Source organism: Petaurus breviceps, unplaced genomic scaffold (assembly GCF_028583685.1).
Source record: "Petaurus breviceps papuanus isolate PSGF00001 unplaced genomic scaffold, PetGlider_PUasm1.0 91041, whole genome shotgun sequence".
Taxonomy (NCBI): domain Eukaryota; kingdom Metazoa; phylum Chordata; class Mammalia; order Diprotodontia; family Petauridae; genus Petaurus; species Petaurus breviceps.
The window spans coordinates 27,171,436-27,196,903 of NW_027187400.1; the positions used below are offsets into that span (position 1 = coordinate 27,171,436).

The 25,468-nt window shown below is 42.0% G+C and overlaps 1 protein-coding gene across 1 annotated transcript in view; it reads right to left on the reverse strand.

Annotated features, from left to right (window-relative positions):
• LOC138154585 (coiled-coil domain-containing protein 50-like) overlaps nt 1–25,468 on the reverse strand; it is a 43,532-nt gene that overhangs the window by 12,682 nt on the left and 5,382 nt on the right. Inside the window, exons 3-7 of the mRNA XM_069079556.1 lie at nt 20,838–20,967; nt 19,484–19,574; nt 11,344–11,413; nt 6,523–6,659; nt 1,680–1,742 (exon numbers count right to left, since the gene is read on the reverse strand). Coding sequence (XP_068935657.1) covers nt 1,680–1,742; nt 6,523–6,659; nt 11,344–11,413; nt 19,484–19,574; nt 20,838–20,967 — 491 coding nt within the window. The remainder of the gene's footprint in view (nt 1–1,679; nt 1,743–6,522; nt 6,660–11,343; nt 11,414–19,483; nt 19,575–20,837; nt 20,968–25,468) is intronic.

Genomic DNA, 25,468 nt, shown 5'->3' on the forward strand with positions numbered 1-25,468 from the left:
CTTTCTTTCTTTCTTTCTTTCTTTCTTTCTTTCTTTCTTTCTTTCTTGATTCTGTTAGAAGGAAGCATTGTATACACATATTAGTAAATAATAAATATAAAGCAATTTTTTTCCTAAGGGAACATGGGCAATGGGGGAGGGTAGAGAGAAGAAGAGTTTTATATAGAAAGAGCCACTTAAACAGTGCCCTGAATGAATCTAGAAATTCCGAGGGGCAGATGTGAGAAGGGAGAATGTTTCAGGGGCAAGGAGAATACTCTAAGTGGGGAATAGCTTTCACATCCACATTACTCACACAACCAACATCATAGTTGAGCCCCCCATTGCCACCTGCCTAGACTATTGCAATTGCCTCCTAATGGATCACCCCACATAAAATCTCTCTCTTATTTAATTCATAATCCACACAGCTGCCAAAATAGTTTCCCTAAAGCATGGGTCTGACCACATCAATCTGCTCCTCAATGAGCTCCAGTGGCCCCCTATTACCTGAAGGTTCAAATTAAAAAATTCTTTGTTTAACATTTAAAGTCCTTTTAAAGTCAGCCCCAACCTACCTTTCAAGCTATTGTCTAGTCAGCCAGGCTGTCACCTTTGCACTGGCCATTCCTTTGCCTGAAATGCATCCCCTCCTCACCTGTACCTCTTAGAATTCCCTACTTTCTTTTCATACTTGGCTTAAGCACCACTTCCTGAATAAAGCCCTTCCTGACCCACCTTGCTGAGGGTCAGGATCACATTCTGTTGTGTCCTGCCATCAAAATCCTCTCTTTTGTAGATACTCATATATGAATAGAATGTAAGCCTGTTGAGGGCAGGGACTGTTTCACTTTTCTTTTTGTACCCTTACCTAACACAGGAACATAGTAGGTGTTTATAAATGATTGTTGATTGACTGATGATGAGGGGGAGGAATTTGTAAAATCTGACTAGAAAGATAGAATGGACCAAGATTGGCTTTAAATGTCAAATGATGAGTTTTTATTTTATACAATGGTCAACAAGGAGCCAATGAAGGTTTTTAAGCAGAAGAGTGACCTGATCAGTCCTATGCTTTAGAAATACCCATTTTGGTGACTATTAGAAAAGAGGGATGTGCCCTTTAATTCTGAGCAAGATACAAACCGTACTAATAATTGCATTGGGCCCCAGTTTTGCTGCCTTTTGAAGTTGTTTTTATTGATGTTGTGTTCACTAGGCATATTGTTTTTTTGGTTCTGCCTTACTTCATGTAAGACTCCCATGTCTCTCTGAATCCTTTGTATTCATCATTTCTTACAGCCTAATAACACTCTATTACCTCCACTTGAGAAAATAGACTGTGGTTCCCATTTAGGGGTTCGTGATGATGGTCCAAGATATACATGCTAAAAATTCTTGAATAGTGACTTGCAGTAAATAACTGTAAACAATATTATGAATTGTAGATTAAATTATCCTAGAGGTCCATAACACATTTTAGTTGTTATTATTATTGAAAGGGGTTCCTGGCACAAAAAGTATTGGGAACCACTGACCTAGGCCACTGATATTGAAATATCTTTTCAGCAAGACATCACCCGCGTGATTTTATTGGTCTTCTTCAAGAACAAAGGATGGGCAATAATATCTTATAGTAGATTCCGTCTACAGAACCACAAAGTATTAGAAAAGTTGGCAACTAAAGTCTCTGCCCTCACCTCATCCTGGGCTACTTGTGCAGTCCGATAGTCATCATTGCGCTCCCGATTCCTTCTTGTTCTCTGCCAAGAAATGAGAAATTACAGTTAGTACATTATTTCTCCCATTGGTTACATCTTGTCTACTGAACACCATGAATCCTTCACTCCAGCCTTCCCCCAAGGTCTCCTCGAAGTATGGAGGTGAGCCTGACATTCTTGAAGGTTCTATCAATGAACCACAAGACCTGGGGTGAGGGGTGGGAGTGGGTACCCTCTAGTTGAAATGACTCAGAGTTTAAGCCCAGTAACACAGTGAGTCTGCCAAACTGGTATCAGCCTGATGAGGCAGAAAGAATTTAAATATAGGGAGTTTGCTACAAGGTAATAAATTTTGGGGGCAGCTAGGTGGCACAGTGGGTAGAGTGCTGGGCTTGGAATCAGGAAGACTCATCTTCATGAGTTCAAATCTGGCCTTGGATACTTAGCAGCTGTGTGATCCCAGGCAAGTCACTTAATCCTGTTTGCCTCAGTTTCCTCAATTGTAAAATGAGTTGGAGAAGGAAAGGACAAACCATTAGATTATCTTTGCCAAGAAAACCCCAAAAGGAGTCATAAAGAGTCAGCAATGACTGAATAACAACAACAAATGAATTTTGGAAGCCATAGCAAGCATGGTATTCTGAAAGAAGAATTGGATTTGGAGTTAAGAAGAAATGGGCTTGAATCCCAGATCACCCACTGTCACCTATGTGACCTTGCCCTGATCAATTTAGCCTTGATGGTCAACTAAAAATCCATAGGGTTGGATTAGACAGTGTTGTGTTGGTTATTATTTAACAAGCAATTCCACCTAAAAAACTCCAGAATGAACACAGGACACACTTTTAAGTTTAATCTTCATTTTAAACATTTTCACCATCACTTTTTTTTCCTTTTTGACTTTTGGAGGGCAATTGGGGTTAAGTAACTTGCCCAAGGTTACATGGCTAGTTTATTTTTGTGTGGGTGTTAAGTGTCTGAGGCCAGAACCGAACTCTGGTCCTCCTGACTCCAGGGCTGGCGCTTTACTCATTGCGCCACCTAGCCGCCCCTACCATCACTTTCTTAAGTCTCGACAGTTAAAACAAGTCAAACTACAAAAGTTTATAGCATTTGCCAATTTCTGAGTTGCAAAATTTTAGTTGGATTCCCTCCAGTTAGATGGTCACAGGGGTCCCTTATAATTCTACATAAGTGGTTCTTAACTCGAGGCTTATGAATTTGTTTTTTAAAAATATTTTGATAACTATCTTTCAACATCATTGGTTTCCTTTGTAATTCTATGTCCATTAAAATATTTTGATAATTATATTGTAAACATATGCAAAAGATTTTTATAACCATATTTCAATATTATTGGGTTCTTTTGTAATTGTAGGCATAAATAAAATATTTTGGTAACTATATTTCAATATTATTGGTTTCCCTTGTAATTCATGTATTTTGTTTTATGTATTTAAAACCATGATTCTAAGGAGCGTTCCATAGGCTTCAGATTGCCCAAGGCCTCCATGACACAAAAAAGGTGGAGAATAGCTCCTCTGAATCTGTGGTCTCTGGGGGCCTTCTCCAGCTCTACATTTATGATCCTTTGATACCTAAAGCAAAGATGAACTGTATTCCTCATGGATGGAAGGAAACTCAGGAGGGATGAAATGACAGAGACTTTGAAGCATTGAAATAAATGCAAATGCATGCAGGATCCATGGTTTTATCAGCTTCGGAAATTTCAAGGACAGAAAAGTTATGTCCATCCCTACAGACGGGTTAAAACCTACTTATGACTTCACAGATAAAAAAGCAAGAGAAGCACAGTCTGAGGTCCAAAGACCCCACGCCAGTGTCCACAGAGGGTGCAGAAAGAGGAAACGGAAGCCTCAGACTTCAGTTACAGGAGAACGCAGAGGCCCTCAGACTAGCTAAGCCAGAAGCCAAGCCAAGACGGCCACAGACTAAAGGTGGGGCTTTGTTACCAAGTGCATGCAAACAGGAAGGTAGAAAAAGTGCACCATGGGAACTAAGGCTGCTCTCTCTGAGCACATAACAAAATCATTTTCAAGCCTGTTGTTGAGAGAGCATTCTTAATCTGATGGACACAGAACCCAAGGTATTAGTGGAGAGATATCAAGTGTTCACAGACTCAGAATTAAAAAAAGACATTTTTATTTGTACTATTTTTATTTTGAAATCTCATATATTTTATTTTATGCACTTGAAAACATGATTCTGAGAGTCTATGGACCTCACCAGACTGGCCCCAGGGGTTTGTGGTACCCCAAAGGTCCAGAACCCCTGGGTTAGAGATTTTTGCAACTCTTAAGATCTCCTGAGTTACCCCCCTTTCCTTCAGAAAAACATTCTATCTTGATTTATAACCCCAAGGCTTTTTTCCCCACTCACTATCAGAATCAAAGGTGGGATTGAACCCAGCTGTTCCAGACTCAAGCTCAGTTCTGCCCTATAGCTCTGCTCAGAATCCCTGGGACCTGGAGTCTTGGGTCTTCTAAGTTGAAATTTCTTCCCTAACCACCCTGGCCTCATCTATGTCACACCGTTCAGAAGTTCAGACTATTCGGTTTGAATCTCAGCTTGGCCACTGTCATCTCTGTGGCGTTAGCCCAATCATTTAATTCCTCTGGGCTTTAATTTCCTCATCTGTGAAATGACAGGGGTGAGCTTAGACACAGGGTTATGCTTGTCAATATTTAACAACCAGCTCCCCCAAAACAAACAAACAAAAACATATGTAGGACATGACTTTTAAGTTTAATATACCTCATTAGCATTTTTGCCATCACTGTTAAGACTCTTTAAGCAATAAAGCAGTAAATCATGCCCTGATGTGTGGTGTTTGTTGATTTCTGAGGTATACAACTGGAGGAAATAATTTCCAACAGTTCAAAACTGATTGAAAATGATCTCCTCTGGCTTCCTGGAGGTCACCCACCGGAAAGGTCGAGGTATGAAGAACATGAGACACTGTTGTGCCCATCAAATTTCGACGTGGTAGAGTCAGAGGCAGCCTTAAAACAAGGCATCTCCCATGCGTGTTTACAAGATTCTTGGTGGAGATGAATTTGTTCAATCATCCTTTGATTAAAACAAGAAAATGTGAGATCTGAAGATGTCACAAGAGCATTTTAAAGCCTGTTGTTGAGAGCAGGGCCTTTTAACCTGAGGTACACAGACCCCAAAGGTGTCAGTGGAAAGATTTCAAGGGTTTGTAAATTTAGATGAAAAAAAAAAACCCAGCAGGTGGGTGCTTGCTAATATCTTCACTGCTGGAGTAATATCAGTAATAGCTAATAAGGGTAATGAAGGATAATTCCCTAAGAGTACAAATGGAATTCAATTCAACCAGAATTATTAAATGCCTACTGTGTGCCAGGCAAGGTGATGGTAGGCACTGGGGAAACAAAGTGAATACAGAACAGTCCCTCAACCAAGAGATTTGGGTATACTGGGTTTTAAAAAAAATAGTTAAAGAAAAAATGGTGTCGGCCAAAGTGAGGGTGATTGACCCCAAGAAAGGTATGATCAAGAAGGATCACATCCCACTCTCTCTGCAAAAGATACTGGCGGGGCTGGTCTCTAACACAACCATATTTCCTGTATCCCCTAAAATCCTCCTCTACTCCACCCCCAGACCACCTGGGAATTTCCCTACCAACCCTGTTCTGAGTTGGCCATTGGCTCTTTGGGTCAGTTATGACCTATCCACTGCCAACTTGGAACTCACAGCAGTAGTGACAGACATACCCGTGGGAAAACCCCCAGCATGGACTTTTTCTGCACCATTTCCTTTTGGGTTTGGGTGGGCTACAGTGAGTCATTTAAAAAGGCTGGTATGGGTGGGTTATGAACTGTAACACAAGCTTCATTTTACTCCTTCCCGCCATATCCACCTTTCTTCCAAACTCCCCAACTTCATTTTTCTTTTTAAAATTTCTTTTCTTTTTAAATTTGTATTTAGTATTTTATTTTCCCTCAGTTATATGTAAAATCATTTTTTAATATTCATTTCTAAAATTTTTCAAACTTCCCTCTTTCTATTGAGGGCACTACCATCATCCCAATCCCCCAGACTCACAAGCCCAGGGTCATCTTTGATATTTCCCTCTTCCTTACCCTCCGTATCCAATCGGTTTTGACCTCCGCACTCTCTCCCTCCCCTATATGTACCCTTCTCTCCCCTTACAGTCACCACCCTAGTACAGACCCCCATCTCTTGCCTGGACTATACAAACAGCTTCCTAATTTATTTCTCTGCCTCAAGTCTACCCCCATTGAACCCACTCATCTACCAAAGTGATTTTCCCAAACACAGGTCTGATCATGTCATCCCCCACTATTCAATAAACTCCAATGGCTCCAGGATCAATTGCTTGGTCATCTTTGTCTCGTCCTTTAAAAATGATTATTCTCTAAGTTTTATAATGTTCACGATTATTAGTATAAGTGTGTAATTTATATAATAAAGAAACATATTGGGAGTATGAGCTCAAAACTTTTTACTGAGAAGGTAGCAAAATCAAAAAAGTTTTGGGGTGGCTAGATGGCACAGTGAATAGAGCACTGGCTCTGGAGTCAGCAGGACCTGAGTTCAAATCCAGCCTCAGACACTTAACACTTACTAGCCCTGTGACCTTGGCCAAGTCACTTAACCCCAATTGCCTTGCCTCCCCCCCCCTCCAAAAAAAAAAGCAAAAAACCCCACCAAAAAACAAAAAGTTTGGAAACTGGCCTAGAAAAAGGAAAATTTCCACCTTTCGGCTGAAATGATCACAAAAAATGTGTGGGTCAAGAACTTTTCTGCACCTACTATGTGAGTCTCCTCTTCTTCCTGCAATCTCCAGGCCAATTCTTCATCTTGTTGGAGCTGCTCCTGACTCTGGAGTTCCAGCTCAGCCATCTGCCAGTTTATGGGGTCCGTCTCATCATTTTGGGGGAGAGTCACATCTAAGTAAAAGGAAGCAATCACAATCATCAGCTTCAACGAAGAGTAAAGAAAGGATTTCTAGAGCAGAGGTGTCCAACACACAGGCCAGGGGACCTCTGAGTACTGCCTGATCCAGATTAAAATGTAATTGGGAAATATGTAACAAAATAAGTAAAAACACAATGAAACATAGATAATGTAACACTTTAAAACTAAGTTGATATGCAGCCCACAGGGATCCTCATGTCCAGTTTAGTGGCTCCCCCTTTTACCCATCTGGGCATCCTGTTCTGATTTCTTTTTTGTGGGGGGGAAGGGAAGAAAGGAAAGGCAATTGGGGTTAAGTGACTTGCCCAAGGTCATACAGCTAGTAAGCATGTCAAGTGTCTGAGGCTGAATCTGAACTCAGGTCCTTCTAACTCCATGTTTTATTCACTGCTTCACTTAGCTGTTCCCTGTTCTGATTTCTTTATCTGTAGAGGGGAGCTCTTAAGCTAATTTTTTTAAAAAAAAATATTAATTTATTATTTTTAGTTGTCAACATGCACTTCCATAAGTTTTAAATTTTCTCACCGTTCCTCCCCCCTCCCTCTTGAAGATGGCATGCAATATGATACAGCTGTACATATACATTCCTGTTAAACACATTTTCACATTAGTCATGTTGTATAGAAGATTATAAAGAGTGGGAGAAATCATGAGAAAGAAAAAACAAAACGAAAGAGAAAATAGCCTGCTTTGCTCTTCATTCTGACTCCACACTCTGGATGTGACTGGCATTTACCATCATGAGTCCTTTGGAATTGCTTTAGGTCCTTGCATTGCTGAGAAGGGCTAAGTCTCAAAATCAGTCCGCAAACACTGTGGCTGTCACTGTATACAGTGTTCTCCCAGTTCTGCTCCCCTCACTCAGCATCAGTTCATATAAGTCTTTCCAGGATTTTCTGAAATCTGCCTGCTCATTATTTCTCATAGCTCAATAGTATTCCATTACATTCATATACCACAACTTGTTCAGTCACTCCCCAATTGATGGACATCCCCTTGATTTCCAGTTCTTGAACCACCACAAAAAGAGCTGCTATAAATATTTTTTGTACATGTGGGTCCTTTTCCCATTTTTATGATCTCTTTGGGATATAGCCCTAGAAGTAGTATTACTGGGTTGAAGGGTATGCATATTTTTTTTTAGCCCTTTGGGCATAGCTCCAAATTGCCCTCCAGAATGGTTGGATCAGCTCACAGCTCCACCAACAATGAATCTGTGTTCCAACTTCCCCACATCCTCTCCAACATTTATCATTTTCCTGTTTTGCTATGCTAACCATTCTGATACATGTGATGTGGTACCTCAGGGTTGTTTTGATTTGCATCTCTCTAATAAATAGTGATTTAAAGCATTTTTTTTCATATGATGATAGCTTTAATTTCTTCCTCTGAAAACTGCCTGTTCATATCCTTTGACCATTTATCAATTGGGGAATAACTTGTATTCTTTGTAAATTTGACTCAGTTCTCTATATATTTTAGAGATGAGGCCTTTATCAGAGACACTAGCTGTAAAAATTATTTCCCAGTTTTCTACTTCCCTCCTAATCTTGGTTGCATTGGCTTCAATGCAAAAACTTTTCAATTTAATGTAATCAAAATTATTCATTTCACATTTCATAATATTTTCTATCTCGTTTGGTCATAAATTCCTCATTCTCCATAAATCTGACAGATAAACTACTCCTTGCTCCCCTAATTTGTTTATAGTATCAGCCTTTTTAAGCTAATTTTAAAAATATCCATGCTTTAGAGCATAGAAGACCTAGGTTCTAGTCCTATCTCTGATCCAGACAAGCTATATTCCTGTCAGTCACATGCTCTGCAGTCTTTGATCTGCAGAAGATCTCTTCTTCCTTTATTCCTATGGGATCTGAACACCATAAAGAAAAGTCCTCCAACCAAGAGATGAAGTCCTTGATGTTGGTTAAGTCCCACAAGAGGAGCTGACCTATACCAACAGAGGAAGCCTTCTTACTAGGAATTCCCTGTATTCATTAAATCTCAGGTCCAGTCCTTCAATCTGCCTCTACCTGCCTCTTCTCAAACCATGTAAACTTAGGAGAGTTTGAGAGTAGAGGTACAGTTCTCTTCAGTTTAACACAGGATGGTATAAACAGGTGTGTCTTTGGAGTTGGAAGACCCAGGTCCCATTCTGACACCATCTTTCCTCTGGGTGACTTTGGGAAGTTGTCATATCCCTGGACTTCAATGTCCTCTTCTGTAAAACCAGAAGACCCTTGAGGTTCCTTCTGCCTCTAGACCTATGATGTATGGTCTAATTGTTAGGAAATTCTTTCTTACAATAGGACTAAGTTGGTCTCTCTTCAGCTTCCCCCTATTGTTCCTGGTTCTGCCCTCTGGGACCAAAGAGAAAAAAAAAAAGTTGAATCTTTGTCCATGGGCAGTTCAGTGGCACCATAGTATATAGAGTGCCCGGCCTGGAGTCAGGGAGACTCATCTTTGTGAGTTCAAATCGGGCCTCAGACACTTCCTAGCTAGGTGACCCTGGGCAAGTCACTTCACCCTGTTTGTCTCAGTTTCCTCATATAAAAATGAGAAGGAAATGGCAAACCACCAGTATCTCATCCAGGAAAATCTCAAATGAGGTCGTAAAGGGTCGGACACAACAGAAAAATGACTGAACAACAATTGTTCTCCTCTTCCAGGTGAGACTCCTTTAGGTATCTGAAGACAGGTGTCATGCTCCCGCTCCCGCTCCCGCTCCCCCTCCCCTCGCCTTCTCTTCTCTAGGCTCCTCATCCCCACTAACTTCAATCCTTTGCCATCCTGACTGCCTCCTTTGGAGAGTTTATTTTATTTTATTATTACTACATTTTTGCTTTTTGGAGGGGGGAAGGCAGGGCAATTGGGGTTAAGTGACTTGCCCAAGGTCACATGGCTAGTAAGTGTTAAGTGTCTGAGCCTGGATTTGAACTCAGGTCCTCCTGACTCCAGGGCCGGTGCTCTATTCACTGCACCACCTAGCCTCCCCCTTTGGAGAGTTTATTGATGTTCTCCTGGACATGCGTGGCTTCCCAGATGACCACAGTACTCCAGGGTACAATATTCCATCTAAATGTTCTCAGAGGTTGAAATAGAAACCTTTCTTCTTTATTTCCTTTTTGTAAAAGACAAATATCATCTTTACAAAAAAAAGCTGTCTCCACTTTTATCTCATATATTTCTTGATTTGAAGGACAAGGCACTATGGTTTTTCTTATTTGGGGGGGGGAGGAAGAGGCAGTTGGGGTGACTTGCCCAGGATCACACAGCTAGTAAGTATCTGCAGCTGGATTTGAACTCAGGTCTTCCTCTTGACTCCAGGGCTGCTGTCTACACTGTGCCACTTAGCTGTTCCAACATACTGCTATTTTTGCTGTGAGATTCCAGTGAACAGACAGTATAGTAAATTTATTGTTCAATTACTTCTGACTCTTTGTGGCCCCACTTGGGGTTTTCTTGGCAAAGATACTAGAGAGGTTTACCATTTACTTCTCCAGTTCATTTGACAGATGAGGAAACTGAGGTTAACGGGGTTAATTGGCTTGCCCAGGGTCACACAGCTAGCAAGTCTAAGGCTGAATTTGATCTCAAGACTTCCTGACTTCAGGCCTGGCACTCTATCCACTGTACAACCCGGCTGCCTATTGTGATAAATGCTGACATAGTATTATCAGTGCTAATAGAAAGGAAGGCGAAGGGGAAGGGAAGGAAATAAGCATTTGTATAGTTCCTATTATGGTCCAGGCCCTATGCTAAGGGCATTATAAATACTTTATCTGATCTTCATAACAATCCTGGAAGGTACGTGCTATTATTATCTCAGTTTTATAGTAGGAGGTAGGTGCTATTAGAATCCCATTTTATAGATGAGGAGACTGAGGCAAACAGGTTAAATAACTTGTCCAGGGTCACACAGCTAGTGTCTGAGTCCTGACTGGAACTCTGGTCCTCCCAGCTCCGGGTCCAGAGCTCTCTACCCACTGTGCCATCAACTGCACTAATCATAATTTGTGAAATACATATGATTTTCGATGTCATTCAGCTTCCTGTCTTTTGGCCTCTTTTCCATTTTTCTGGGTGTGAGGGAAAGACTCAGGGTTGTTATGATATACATTTTTCTTCTTACTGTTTATCTGGGATGATTTTTCACATGAATGCTTCAGAATATGATGACTTTGTATGGATCTTAAGAAGAGATATGAGAAGACATCACTGGGGCGGCTAAGTGGTGCAGTGAATAGAGCACCAGCCCTGGAGTCAGGAGGACCTGAGTTCAAATCTGGCCTCAGACATATTAACACTTACTAGCCTTGTAACCCTGGGCAAGTCACTTAACCCCAATTGCCCTGCCTTTCCCCCTCCAAAAGGCAAAAAACAAAAAAAGAAGACATCCCCCTGCCCTCCCACAGCTCCTGTTTCTTTGAAGAGGTGGGGGCCTATAGGTGTGGAACACTGAAAAATATTGGTCTTTTTCAAAATTTTGGTTAATTTTGCTGAATTTTTCATTTTTTGTTATAAGGGATAAATTATGTTGGGAAATGTCAGTGATGGAAAAGACAGAGATATCAATAAAAATTAATCATGAAAAAATAACCACCACCACCAGGCAGGGACTGGATTCATTTCTGCTGTCCCCCTTAGGTTTGTTACCTCTCATGCTGTGGGGGCTTGGAAGGGAAGATGCCTCTTCTTCTAACTCTTGCAATTTCTTGGCTATTTCCTGTGACAGAAGAAAAACAAAGACCTCTCAAATAAGCAGGAAAAGTAATAAACCCAAACACTCAGCAAATAGCCCTCAGGAGCCCTTGTACGAATCTGAAGCAGTCTGGTGAAATCTACCCGCATCAATTGACTTTGCTCTGTATATCGTGAGATTCTAAAAAGTCGGGTATTCCTGTCTCCTGACAAAGAGGCCACAGACATAACAAATAGTATAGCTATTACAAGGTTTTTACCCTCCCTCCCCCCTTCCCTCCTTCCCTTCCTCCCTTCCTTCCTTCCTTTCTTCCTTCCTTTTTTTCCATGATTGGGGGTGGGGGTGGGGGGGTGAAAAGAAAGGAATAGAGAAAGGATGGCCAAAAAAAGAAATGAAAGAAAATAGGTTCATGGGAACATTTTTAAATGTGCTAAAAAGAACAGAAGGAAACACAGACAAATAAACACCCTTGAAAGCTGCATTCTGTGTTACGTACTTAAAAGGAAAAGTAAGCTGATCACAACTGAGGTTGGCAGTTTCCTGTACATCCCATTTATCTACTATCCAATACGTGGAAATGATCACTTTATGTGGTGTTTGCTAAGTTCAGAATAAAGAAATAGAAATCTTTAAAAATATATAAAAATTAGAAGTTCGGTACTAAGCTCCTTCTCCCTCTTTCTCCCTAGCTATATTAACCCATTTATGTTGGGACACAATTTTTCCATTGGTTTTTATTGTCACTTAAAAGAAACACTTGTATGAAAACATTTTAGTCTTTAAGAATTTTGCTCAATCCTGGGGACTGAATTTTAGGATCACAGCATCATAGATTTTGAGTTGGAAGGGTCATCTAGTCCAGCCACCTCATTTTATAAACCAGGAGAGAGATTCAGCATCTTGTTCAAGGTCACACAGATAAGTAAGTGACTGAGTCAGGATTTGAACCCAGATCCTTTGACTCCAGATCATGAACTTTTCTCAATTGCAACAAGGAAGACACTGATGAGTCAGATCCTATCCAAAGGAAAATAAATAGGCCAGCAAGAGGATCCAAGAACCTGCTATCTGGCTCCCAGCACAAATCTCCCCGGGGAAGCGGAACCAAATTAAGAGGTAATCAGAAAATGTTTAACAGAATAATTAAAAACACAACACAACATAGCACAGATAATGCTAACTTGTGGTTTTCCAAAGCAATATACTCTCATCATATTTGTTTTTGGACGTGGTATACTTTAGCAACAAGAGACTTGAAGTTATATGAGAAAATTGTGGTCTGGTGCTATCTAGCCATGTATCTAGGTAATCTGTGAATCCTCAAGAATTAGGTTGGGTCCTTGGGAGATAGGGTGGTACAATGGTTAAGGCACTAAACGTAAGGTCAGGAAGTCTAGGGGTGAAAGCTTGTCTCAGATACTTGTGTGACCTTGGATAAATCACTTTTGACCTCTGTGGACCCCAGTTTCCTCATCTGTAAGATGAAGGACGTTTGCTTCAGTCACCCCAAAGTTTCCTTCCAGCTCAAAATCCAAGATACTTCTGAGAATCTGAGATGTCATGTTTAGACATCACAGAACTATAATATCCACTCTTAGGATAGTTAGACGTTGCTGGTCCTCAGTCTATAGGAAGCAACACTCAGGCAAAGCTCTGAAGTACAACAATAGGCCCACATGAACTGTATTTTTTTTTTTTTGGCTTTTTGGAGGGGGAGGGGAGGGCAGTTGGGGTTAAGTGACTTGCCCAAGGTCACATGGCTAGTTTGTGTGTGTGTGTGTGTGTGTGTGTGTGTGTGTGTGTGTGTTTCAAGTGTCTGAGGCCAGATCTGAACTCAGGTTCTCCTGACTCCAGAGCTGGTGCTCTACTCACTGCGCCACCTAGCCGCTCCACATGAACTGTATTTTTTCTACAGTCTCAATTTAGGATAACAATCCTAGAAAAGAAGAGAACTCAATTCATCACCATTCACAGATTTGGGTGGTCAGCTCCTCCCTGAGGTGCTGCATTATTTCTCTAGCTCGCATCTATATAATTCTGTAAGATTTGCAAAGTGCTTTACAAACACTACATCCAGGTATCCTCACAACAGCCCTGGAAGGTATGTCCTATTTTTATGCCCATTTTTTTGTTTGTTTTTGCTTTTTGGAGGGGTGAAGCAGGGCAGTTGGAGTTAAGTGACTTGCCCAAGATCACAGTGCTAGTAAGTGTTAAGTGTCTGAGGCTGGATTTGAACTCAGGTCCTCCTGACTCCAGGGCTGGTGCCCTATTCACTGCACAACCTAGCTATCCCTATTATCCCCATTTTGCAGCAGAGAAAACTGAGGCAGACAGGGGTTGAGTGATATTTCTCAGGGTCAGAGAGTGAGTAAGTATCTGAGGAAGGGTTTGAATTCAGGTCTTCCCATCTCCAGGACTAGTGTTCTCCCCATGGGACCACTATGGAAGGGGGTAAAATCGCATGTTGTAGGAGATCCAGATTCTTGCTGTCTCCAGGCTCGAAGATCCTAAAATCCTTCTGTAAGAATTCACTAAGGGGTAGAAGCAGGACCTCCCCGCTGCTCTGGCTTCCACCTTCCCCAATCCATGTAAAAAGGGGACTCTAAACAAACTTTGGAGCTGCAGAACCCACAAAATGACACAGAAAAGCTAACCTCCAACTGAGGACAGCCCGGCAGGCCGGCAGGAATCAGCCAGCGCAGCTCTCTGGGAGCTGAGCCCAGCCCCAAGCCAAGGCTTTAGCCTCAGGGAGGGCCTGACCAGCAGGTGGTGGGATGGACTCCAGATCAGCAGCAGCTGTGGTCGTTTCCAGAATTATCAACACATAGATGCAAAGGACAAAGTGAGAGGTCAGTGCAGTCTGGACTTTGGGGCCCAGTAAGTGGGAGTGCGTGGCTTTTGCCCCCGGGGTGAGAAGCTGCTGAGATGCCCTGCACAGCCAGCCAGTGCCACATGGCGGCTTCAGCTCCTGGCCTGCAGAGTGTAGGGGGACCAAGCAACCAGTCTGAGGGGTAATCGCTCTTGCTTTAACCTGCTTGGATATGGATTGCAGTCTAGGGTGGAGGTCCTGGGGGTGTATGTCCAGCTTGCCAGAGCGTGTGGAGGCTTCAGAGAGGGCACCCATCTAATACCTCCGGCAACTGAGAAAACCCCAGTGTTTGGGATGAAAGCTCCCCTGTCTGGTGGCAGAGTCCTACTGTGGCAAAAAGCTCAGGGGTCAAGTGACTGAGGGGCAACATGACCAGGCAAAGGAAACAAAGCAGACAGAAGAATCCAACATTAGACTCCTGTTTTGGGGACAAAAAGGAGCAAAGCATGGAACAGGAGGAAGACAGTGAAGTCAGAACTCCTGCACCAAAAGCTTCAAAGGAAAATATGAGCTGGTTACAGGCCGTAAAGGACCTTAAGAAGCAGATAAGAGAAGTGGAGGAAAAATTGGGAAGAGAAATGAGAACAACGCAAGAAAATTATGAAATGAGAGTCAACAGCCTGACTGAGGAAAATAACATTTTAAAAAACAGACTGACTCAAATGGCAAAAGAGGCTCAAAAAGGCAATGAGGAGAAGAATGCCTTAAAAAGTCGAATTTGCCAGATGGAAAAAGAATCTCAAAAGTTCACTGAGGGGAATCATTGCTTCAGAATTAGATTGGAGCAAATGGAAGCTAATGACTTTATGAGAAAATGAAGATGCTGTTAAACAGATCCAAACAAATGAAAGAATAGAAGGCAATGGGAAATCTCTCATGGGAAAAACCACTGACCTGGAAAATAGATCCAGGAGAGATAATTTAAAAATTATTGGACTACCTGAAAGCCATGATCAAAGTAAGAACCTAGAAATCATCCTTCAGGAAGTTCTTAAACAAAACTGCCCTGATGTTTTAGAACCAGAGGGCAAAATAGAGGTTGAAAGAATCCACCGATCACCTCCTGAAAAAGATCCCAAAAAGAAAACTCCTAGGAATATTATAGCCAGGTTCTGGAATTCCCAGATTAAGGAGAGAATATTACAAGCAGCCAGGATGAAACAATTTGAATATTGTGGAAACGCAATCAGGATAACACAGAATCTGGCAGCTTCTACACTGAGGGCTCGAAGAGCTTAGAATATGATATTCCAGAGGTCCAAGGAGCTGGGATTAAAACCAAGAGTCACCTAAAAACTGAGTATCATGTTTCAGGGGGAAAATATGGTCATTCAGTGGAATAGACGACTTTCAAGCATTCTTGCTGAAAAAACCAGAGTTGAACAGAAAATTTGACATTCAGATACAAGAAGCAAGAGAAGCATGAGAAGGTAAACAGGGAAAAGAAATCATAAGGAACTTCTCAAAGTTGAACTATTAACATTCCTACATGGAAAAACAATAATTGTAACTTATGAAACTTTTCTCAGTAGTTGAAGGGAATATATATATGGGTATATGGACATATGAATACATATTGAATGTGTGTATATATACTTACAGGTATACATAAATAGAGAGCACAGGACCAATTTAACAGGAAGGGATGATAAAGGTGAAATTAAGAGGTGAGAGAGGAATATAATGAGAGGAGATGGGGAGAGACAGATTGGGGTAAACTATCTCATACAGAAGAGGCAAGGGAAAATGGTTACAATGGAGGGGAAGAATAGGAGGGCAGGGGGGAATGGGTCAACCTTATTCCCATTGAATTTGGCTTGAGGAGGGAGTGAAATACACACTGAATAGGGTATCTCACCCTCCAGGAGAGTAGGGGGGGGAAGAGGATGAGAGGGGGGATGATGGAAGGGAGGGAAGGCTCGGGGGGAGGGAAGTTGGAAGCACCCACTTTTGAAAAGGGACAGGATCAAAGTAGAGAACTGAACAAGTGGGAGGTGGGATAGGAGGGAGGAAAATATAGTCAGTCTTTTACAATGTATCTACTATTTTATTGTTTTGCATTAGCCACGCATGTACAACCTATACTGAACTGCTTATCTTCCCAGTAAGGGTGGGTGACAAGGGAGGAAGGGAATGAATCTGGAACTCAAAGTTTTCAAATCAAATATTCAAATATATATACATATATATACACTATTATTAATACTATTTTACATGTAATTGGGAAATAAGCTATACAGGCACTGAGGCATAGAGATCCACTGGAAAAGCAGAAAGGGGTATGGGAGAAAATATGGGAGAGAGCAGATTGGAGGAGGGAATATCCTGTGGGACTGCTATTTTGGGGCGGCGGGTAGGGGAAAAATGGGGAGAAAATTTGTAACTCAAAATCTGGCAGAAGTTAATGATGTAAATCAGAAGTTAATAAAGCATTAAAAAAGAATTCACTCAATAAATAAAAAGAAATCAATCAATAAGCATTTATTGAGCGCCAACTATGTGCTAGGCAGTTCTAGAGTTGAAGACAGAAGATGAGTTCAAATTCCACCTCTACCACTTAAGGACCTAGATGACTTTGGATAAGTCCCTTTACTCTCTTGGCCTCAGTCTTCTCATATCTATAATGGCAGTGGTTCCAATCCTAAATCTCAGACCTTTTCAAATTTCTTTATTGAAGAAAAAAACAATGAGGAGGGATTTGGAGGAAAAGAGGGCTCTAAACAACCTTCACCACAAGGGGGAAGTAAAGACCAACTACCAGTAGGGCTCTCATTCCCAAAGTTTACCACTTGCTAAAATAAATACAGTGATTCATACAATGAAATCCAAGGTACAAGATAATGGCTTATTATTTTTATTTTTTGATTTATCGCTGTAACTCATGAGGGGAAAGGAAATGCATGATCACAGAGGCATAATCAAAATCCCTCTTAATTTCCATGGGTTCCATATTTAATTATTCTCTATACTGTATAAAGCTTGGTATATATCTGTATCTGTATCTATCTATCTATCTATCTGTATGTATGTATATGAGTGTGTATGTATCAATATATGCGTGTATGTATAAATATATATATGCATATGTATAAATATATGCACATATATGTACATGTATAAATATATGCACAAATATGTGTGATATATTTATACATGTATATGCTGTATGTATAAATATATATGTGTGATATATGTAGAAATATATGCATGGTATATGTATAAATATATGTGTGATATGCGTATATGGATGTGTGTGTATATATGTGTATATATGTTTGTTTGCATGTTTTCTTCCCCATTAGACTGTAAGCTCCTTGAAGGCAGGCACTGTCTTTTGCCTCTTTTTGCATCCCCAGTGCTTCACACAGTGCCTGGCATACAGTAGGTGCTTAATAAATGTTTCTTGAACGGAATTAAATAGAATGATAGGTGTAGAGCTAGAAGGGATCTAGGAGGCAAGGCCACCTAGTCCAACAACCCTCATTTTACAGAGGAGGAAACTGAGGCCCAGAAAGATCAAATGACTTTCCTAAAGACACCCCGGTGGCAAACATAAAAAGTGAGAATGAAACCCGGGACCCCTTATGCCTCTCTACCCTCTTGCTTCCAAGTCCATTTTAGAGATGAGGAAATAGAAATCCAGAAATTATTTCAGTAAAGGCATCACCAGAGGCTGGATGTCGTTGTGAATAGAGCGCTGGACTTTGGAATCAAGAAGAACTGGGTTTTGGGGTGGCTAGGCGGTACAGTGACTAGAGTACTGGCCCTGGAGTCAGGAGGACCTGAGTTCAAATCCAGCCTCAGACACTTAACACAAAAATGAGCCATGTGACCTTGGGCAAGTCACTTAAGCCCAATTGCCCTGCCTTCCCCCATCCAAAAAAAAAAGAAAAAGAAAAAGAAAAAGAAAAGAACTGGCTTCAAATCGAGCCTTAGACACTTGCCAGCTGTGTGACCCTGGGCAAGTCACTTAACCTCTGTCTACCTCTGTTTCCACAACTGTAATATGGGAATCATAATAGCATCTCCTTCCCAAGGTTGTTGTGAGGATCAGACTTGATCATACTTACGAAGTGCTTAGATTTTGGAAGATAACGGCCACTTAATACATGCTTATCTCCTTCCTTCCTAAGATCCTCTAAGTCAAGTAAGCTCTCTAAGCCTCAGTTTCCTCATCTGTAAAACAAGGATGATGACCCTGTGACACCCGTCTCACAATGCTCTTGTGAGGCTCAAATGAGATCATATATTTAAAGGTATGTTGCAAATGTTAAAAGCATCATACAAATTGTTATTATTAATAATAATTCAGAAGAGTCATGACTTTTCTGTTTGTTAAAATCATAGACCTCTTCCATCCACAAGCATTTGTTAAATACTTTCTATGTCAGGGGTTTAGATTTAGAAATAAAAGGAATCTTAGAGTCGCTCAGTCAATGAGTATTTATTAAGCCCCTACTATGTACACTGTTAAGGAATAGGGATATAGAGAAAGGTGAAAACCAGGCCCTTCCCTCAAGGAGCTTACAATCTGAGTCTCAGAGGGCCTTGAGTTTGATCCATTCATTTTACAGATGAGGAAACTGAGGCCCAGGAAAGGGAACACAAGGGGCACCTGACTTCCTAGGCACTGCACTGGTATCCCATAAATTCAGCATACATAAAGGAGGCTCCTGGAGCCCCGGATGGACACTCTGCGGCAGATTTACGGGAGGGTATGGACAAGCTGCCCACGAGGAGCTGTAACCTCCACTGGGAAAGGGAGGACCTTCCTCAAGGACATCAAGGCTGACCTTGACACTGAAATGGGTCTTTGAGAAATGACTGAAGCTTAAATACTTTGGCCACATAATGAGAAGACAGGAGTCACTGGAAAGGACCCTGATGTCGGGAAATATCGAAGGCAAAAGGAGAAAGGGATGGCAGAGGATGAGAGGGAGAGATGGCATCAGAAGCAGTGATCCTGAGTATGGGAAGACTTGGGGAGAAGGGCCTGGGCCTGTTGTGCTGTGGTCCATGAGGCCCAAAGAGCCGCACACGACTGACTGATAACAAAGGACATAGTCACTCTGTCTAGCAGGAGATTAGAATCAGAAATCTGAATATTATGTCATGGGTTTCAGGGCATCCTCTGACAAGATGCTTCCCAGCTTATCAACGTGTGGGAACCCAACATCCCCCCAGTCTGAGCAGGGCAGAAGCCCCGGGGCCATCTTGTCCCATACCTGGTCGTCTTCTTCCCTCTGCCGACACTCCTCTGCTTTCCTGTGAATTTCTTCCTGGATTGATCGAGCCAGTTCTGAGTCACTCTCTTCCCTAAATATCAGGGAGAAGAGTGGGTAAGAAGGAAGACAAACTGGGTTTGATTTTCAACCTTGGTGTGTAAGAATGGGGAACATTTCCAGGCAGAAAATGATCCTGCTGGCCCAAAAGGAATAACCCAACTTCCAGATCTACATTTTTTTATTAAGATTTTTCTTTTTGTTTATTTGGAGGGAGGAAGGTAGGGCAATTGGGGTTAAGTGACTTGCCCAAGGTCACAGGCTAGTTTTGTGTTAAGTGTGTGAGGCCGGATTTGAACTCAGGTACTGCTGACTCCAGGGCTGGTGCTCTATTCACTGTAGCTCCTAGCCACCCCAGATCTACTTCTAACCATTAACGAACATTTATTAAGCAAACTGCTATGGGTCAGGCAGGGTAGATAGGTGGCACAGTAAATAGAGTGCTGGGATTGGAGTTAGAAAGACCCAAGTTCAAATCTCACCTCAGATACTTACTAGCTGTGTGACCCTGGTACTTTAAGTCGCTGTAAAATGAGTGGGAAAAGGAAATGACAAACTACTCTAATATCTTTGCCAAGAAAATCCCAAATTGGGTCATGGAGAGTCAGACACAAGTGAAATGGCTCAACTATGACAAGGGCCAGGCACTGTGTGCTAGGCCCTGGAGACACAGAGACAAAAATGAAATGGTCTCTGTTTATATCTTATACGACAATCTCTGAAAATGCATTGTGTTAAAATTTATAGGATTGTAGGTTTGCACCTGGAAGGGCACTCAGAGGCCATTTAATCCAAAGGGACGTTGGAGGTCAGTAGTCCAAACCCCCATTTAACAGACAAGGAAACAGACCTAGAGAGAAGTGACTCGCTCAAGGTTACAGTTAGCAAAAGGTCCTCTGATAACCGGCAGCTAGGTGGCACCATAGTGCATATAGGGACTCATCTTTGCGAGTTCAAATCTGGCCTCAGACACTTCCTAGTAAGTGACCCTGGGCAAGTCACTTCACCCTATTTACCTCAGTTTCCTCATCTGTAAAATGAGCTGGAAAAGGAAATGGCAAACCACTCCAGTATCCTCGCCAAAAAAAAAAAAAACCTAAATGGGATCAAGAGGAGTCAGACACAATTGAAATGCCCAAACACAAAAAATCTCTCCTGACAAATCCTGTCCTCTTCCCATTTCCCCAGGCCTCCTCCCCTAGTAGGAGTTACAGAAACAAAAATGGGTGGGATCATTTCAAAGATTTGTGGAACAGAAAATTTTGGGGTGAAGGATGAAGACTCAGTATTCCCTTACATTTTTTTCTGTTGGTGAGATTTTCCTGGTTTGCTTCCCCGGTTTTCCACATCTTGTAGCTTTCGGGCTATCTGGATGTCCCTCTGGACAAGCTGACTCTTCTGCACATTGGAGGCATAATGTTGTTCAACTGTATGAAAAAAAACGAGTGTAGAACAGCCTGATTAGATACTCCATCTGTAACAAAACACATCTGTGCAGTTTTCAACCTGCTCGCTTGCTTTAGTAGTCCAAGAAATATCCAATAAAATATGAGATTTTAAAGTAACTAGTTTTGGGGAAAATTGTCACAAGATAAGAGATTTAGAGCAGGGGGGCGGGGGTGGAACCTCAGAGGTCTAATGCCTTCACTGGACCCATAAAGTAGGTAGGCATTGCGCTAAGTACCAGGGCTACAAAGAAAGGCAAAAGACAGTCCCTGCCCTCAAGGAGCTCACAAACACGTCACAGACAGGATAAAATGTGATATTTAAGAGAGGAGACGCATCAGACAGAGACGAAGATGAGACAAGCATTCTCAGCAAGAGGGGCAGCCAGTGAAAATGTCTGCGGTCGGGAGATGAACATCATTCAAGAGGAGGCTTCAAAAAAAATCCTGAAAGACTGATGTAGAGTGGTTTGTTGGAGCAATTCCATTGGACTTTACTTATTAAATCCCCAACGGAAGGAAGGCACCAGACAAGCCCTGTGCTGAGCAGAGCTGGGTAAACAAACCCTTTGTTCTGGGATTCATCCCGGCAGCATCTAAACTGCAGAAGGGGACAGGTGAACTGTAGGGCAACACGGATGATGCGGCTGAGGAGAGATCGCAGAAGTGCACAGAGGGGATCCTTAACCACGGATTTAGTAGGTGGGGGAAGAAAAGCCTGGGGCTCCTCAAAGACTGGGAATGCCCTCTAGTGGAGACTCGAGCTACAGACACAGACCGGGACTGACGAAGTGGAAGGATTGAGGGCTCCCATCCAGGGAACAGGACTATCAGAAAGTGATCATAAATAACAGTACCTCCCTCCAGGGCAGCTGTGAGGATCAGATGGGATAATATGTGTAAGGCATTTAGCACAGTTCCTGGCACATAGTAGGTGTTATATAAAACTACGATTATTATTATTCTAGATCTAATAACTGACTTTTTGATGTGCAAAGACCTCCCGTAGTAGTAGTAGTAGTAGTAGTAGTAGTAGTAGTAGTAGTAGTAGCAGTAGTAGTAGTAGTGGTGGTAGTAGTAGTAATTATGGATGTTTACAGCTAACACTAAAGTCCACAGAGCACTTTCCATACATTATTTAATTTGAGCCTCACAACCAACCCTCTGTAGTACAGTACTATGCCCATTTTACAGATGAAGGAAAGGAGGCACTGAGAAATAAATGAACTTGTCCATGGCCGCACAGCTGCACAGTGTCAGAAGTGGGATGTGAAGCCAGCTCTTGTGACTCCAAGGCCAGGACTCTGTGTCAATGACACCATGACGTCAATTCTCTCCGATCTCCAAAGATCTGATTAGTATTGAACTTTTGAGTCACAGTTTTATAGCAAAACTTGTAACATCATCATGAATCACATTTTCTTTTCTTTTCTTTTCTTTTTTTATGAGAAATTGGGGTTAAGGAACTTGCTCAAGGTTTCAAGGCCAGTTATTTCTGGGTGTGGTGCTGTGTCAGAGCCCAGATTTGATCCCCAGGTCATCCCGACATGGCCAGGTGTTTCTGGATGGGTGCTAAGTGTCGGAGCCCGGATTCAATCTCCAGGTCTTCTCGACATTGGAGCCGGTGCTCTTACTCGCTGTGCTACCTGGCCGCCCCAATGAATCACATTTTCATAAGGCTTTTACAGCTTTCGGAGCAATGTGACTTAGTGGACAGAACTGACCTTAGAGGAAGGGACACCTGGGTTCAAGCCCTACCTTTGACACCTACTGGTTTAGTGACCTTAGGCAAGTCACTTAAATTTTCAGTGTCCCAGGGCACATTCTAAATAGAGATGCTTAGCCTGGGGTCTATGAATTTAATTTTTTTTAATTAAAAATTTTTTGATAACTATTTCAATATGATTGGTTTCCTTTGTAATGCTTTGTATTTCATTTTATGCATCTAAAGACATAATTTTGAGAAGTCCATTGGCTTCCCCAGACTGACTCAAAGGGGTCCAGGACACAAAAAAGGTTCAGAATCTCCTGATCTAAGATTATTACTTATGAAGAAGCCTTCCTTACTCCCTCTCTCCCTCCCTTTGTCCTCTTCCCCTCCTCCCTCCTTTCTCTTCCTCTTTCCCTTCCCTCCCTCCATCCTTTGTTTCTTCCTCCCTCCTTCCATCCATCCTTTCCTTTTTCTTTCCTTCTTTCCTTCCTTCTCTTCCCTCCTTCCTTCCACTCCTCTTTCTTTTAATCCTCCCTCTATCCCTCCTTCCCTTCTTTCTTTTCCTCCCTCCATCCCTCCTTCCTTTTTTCTCTCCACCCCTTCCCTCCTTTTGTTCCTTCTATCCTTTCTCCTTCCCTCTTTCCTTTCATTCTTCTTTCATCCCTCCTCTTTTCTTCCTCCTTTTACTTTCTTCTTCCCTCCATCCTTCCCTCCTTCTTTCCCTCTAACCCTTCCCTCCTTCCTTGCTTCTGTCATTTCTTCCTCCCTTCTTTCTTTCCTTCCATTCTTCCTTCATCTCTCCTTCCCTTACTTTTTCCTTCCCTTCCTCCTTCTCTTCCCTATTTCCTCCCATTCTTCCATTTTCTCTCCCTCCCTTTCTTTTTCCTTCCTTTCCTTTCTATTTAGAGATAGAAGGGCCCTAGGAAGTCATCGAGTCCAATCCTCTCTTTCCTAGATGAGGAAACTGAGTTTGGGATAGAGAAAGTGATTTGCTCCAATCACAGGGGATCAAGGAAAGGTCCCCTGTCCTAGGAGGTCATCTCCACACCATTCTTTTAATGTACCTTCTCTATAAAATCTTTATGTCATCCTGCTTTCCATTAAGCACTAAAATGGGAGCCATTAAAAGAACACTGTCCATTAAAATAAAAATAAACTCCATTGGAGAAGTGAAATGATTAGACATTTGGATAATGAGGTACCACAATGATATCCATTTTCTGTCTTTAAGTAGGGGGTAAACATACCAATATCCATCTTGAGACCTCTTTAATTGATTAACGGTGCCTAGATAAAGCTTGAAAAATAAAGGATTTTTTTTAAGTGCCAAAAAGGCTGTGTTTGGAGTCAGGAAGACCCAAATGAATGAAAAAATATATATTAAGGCTTACTATGTGTGAGACATTGTAGTTGGGTGGTGCAGTAGATAGAGAACTGAACCCTGGAGTAAGGAAAACCTGAATTCAAATCCAGCCTCGGACGCTTAACTGTGTGACCTTGGGCAAGTCACTTAATTTCTATTTGGTTAGGTGGCTCAGTGGATAGAGCTCTGGGCCTGAGTTCATATTAGTCCTCAGATGCTTCCTAGCAAAAGCACAGTTCTTGTCCCTCAGGAAGCTTCTATTCTAGAGAGAATAACATACACATCATTATGGACATATAGGCTACCTACAGAATAGTTGGAAGGTAATCTCAGAAGGTGGCTAGGTGGCGCCATAGTGCATAGAGCACCAAGTCTGGAGTCAGGAAGACTCATCTTCATGAGTTCAAATCCAGCCTCAGGCACTTCCCTAGCTGGGTGACCTTGGGCAAGTCACTTTGCTCTGTTTGCCTCAGTTTCGTCATCTATAAAATGAGCTGTAGATAGATATGGCAAATCACTCCAGTATCTTTGCCAAGAAAACTCCAAATGGGGTCAGCAAGAGTCAGGCCCGACTGAACAACGACAACTATGTCAGAGACTGTGCTAAAGCATTGATGATACAAATTTTAAGAGGGAGATGGTTCTTGCCCTCAAGGGACTAATTTCCTAATAGGAACAGACAACAGACCCTGGGGATTCATGGCTGGAGAGGGGTATTTCCTTCTGGGAAGTCCCAAGGGTGTTGAGTGGGGCAGCTGGAGAGGTGACTCATGAATCTTTCTCTGGGCAATGGCAGCTTGTTCTCACTGTGGCTACAGAGCTGGAAAGGGAAAGTGTGGGCAGTGCTTTGGGCTCAAATCTTCCATTTCTGAGCTCTGTGACCCTGGGGGGAAGCTGCTCCCCTCTCTCCGGGTCAGTTTCTTCATCTGTAAAGTGAAAATAATAATACTGAGTTGTTGTATGAAGCTCAGAGGAATTGATGATAGGAAGTTCTTTGCAAATTTTAATGCCCTTTGTAACTATCTGTTATAATTGCTCTTATTGCTGATTTCTTAGTGTATTTTTTAAATACAAAAGTTGATTAATTATTCTTTAAACCACCCCCCAAAATGATATTGCAATTATCCTGCTTGATGATTAAAATTTATCATTTAATTTTGCAAACTCTTCATGACCCTATTTCGGCTTTTCTTGGCAGAAATACTGGAGTGGTTTGCCATTTCCTTCTGCAGTTAATTTTACAGATGAGGAAACTGAGGCAAACGGGGCAAAATGACTTGCCCAGGGTCACACAGCTAGTGAGAGTCTGAGGCTGGATTTGAACTCATGAAGATGAAACTTCCTGACTCCAGGCCCAGCACTCTGTGCACTTTGGTGTCCCTTAGCCACCCTCTGAGATTACCTTCTAT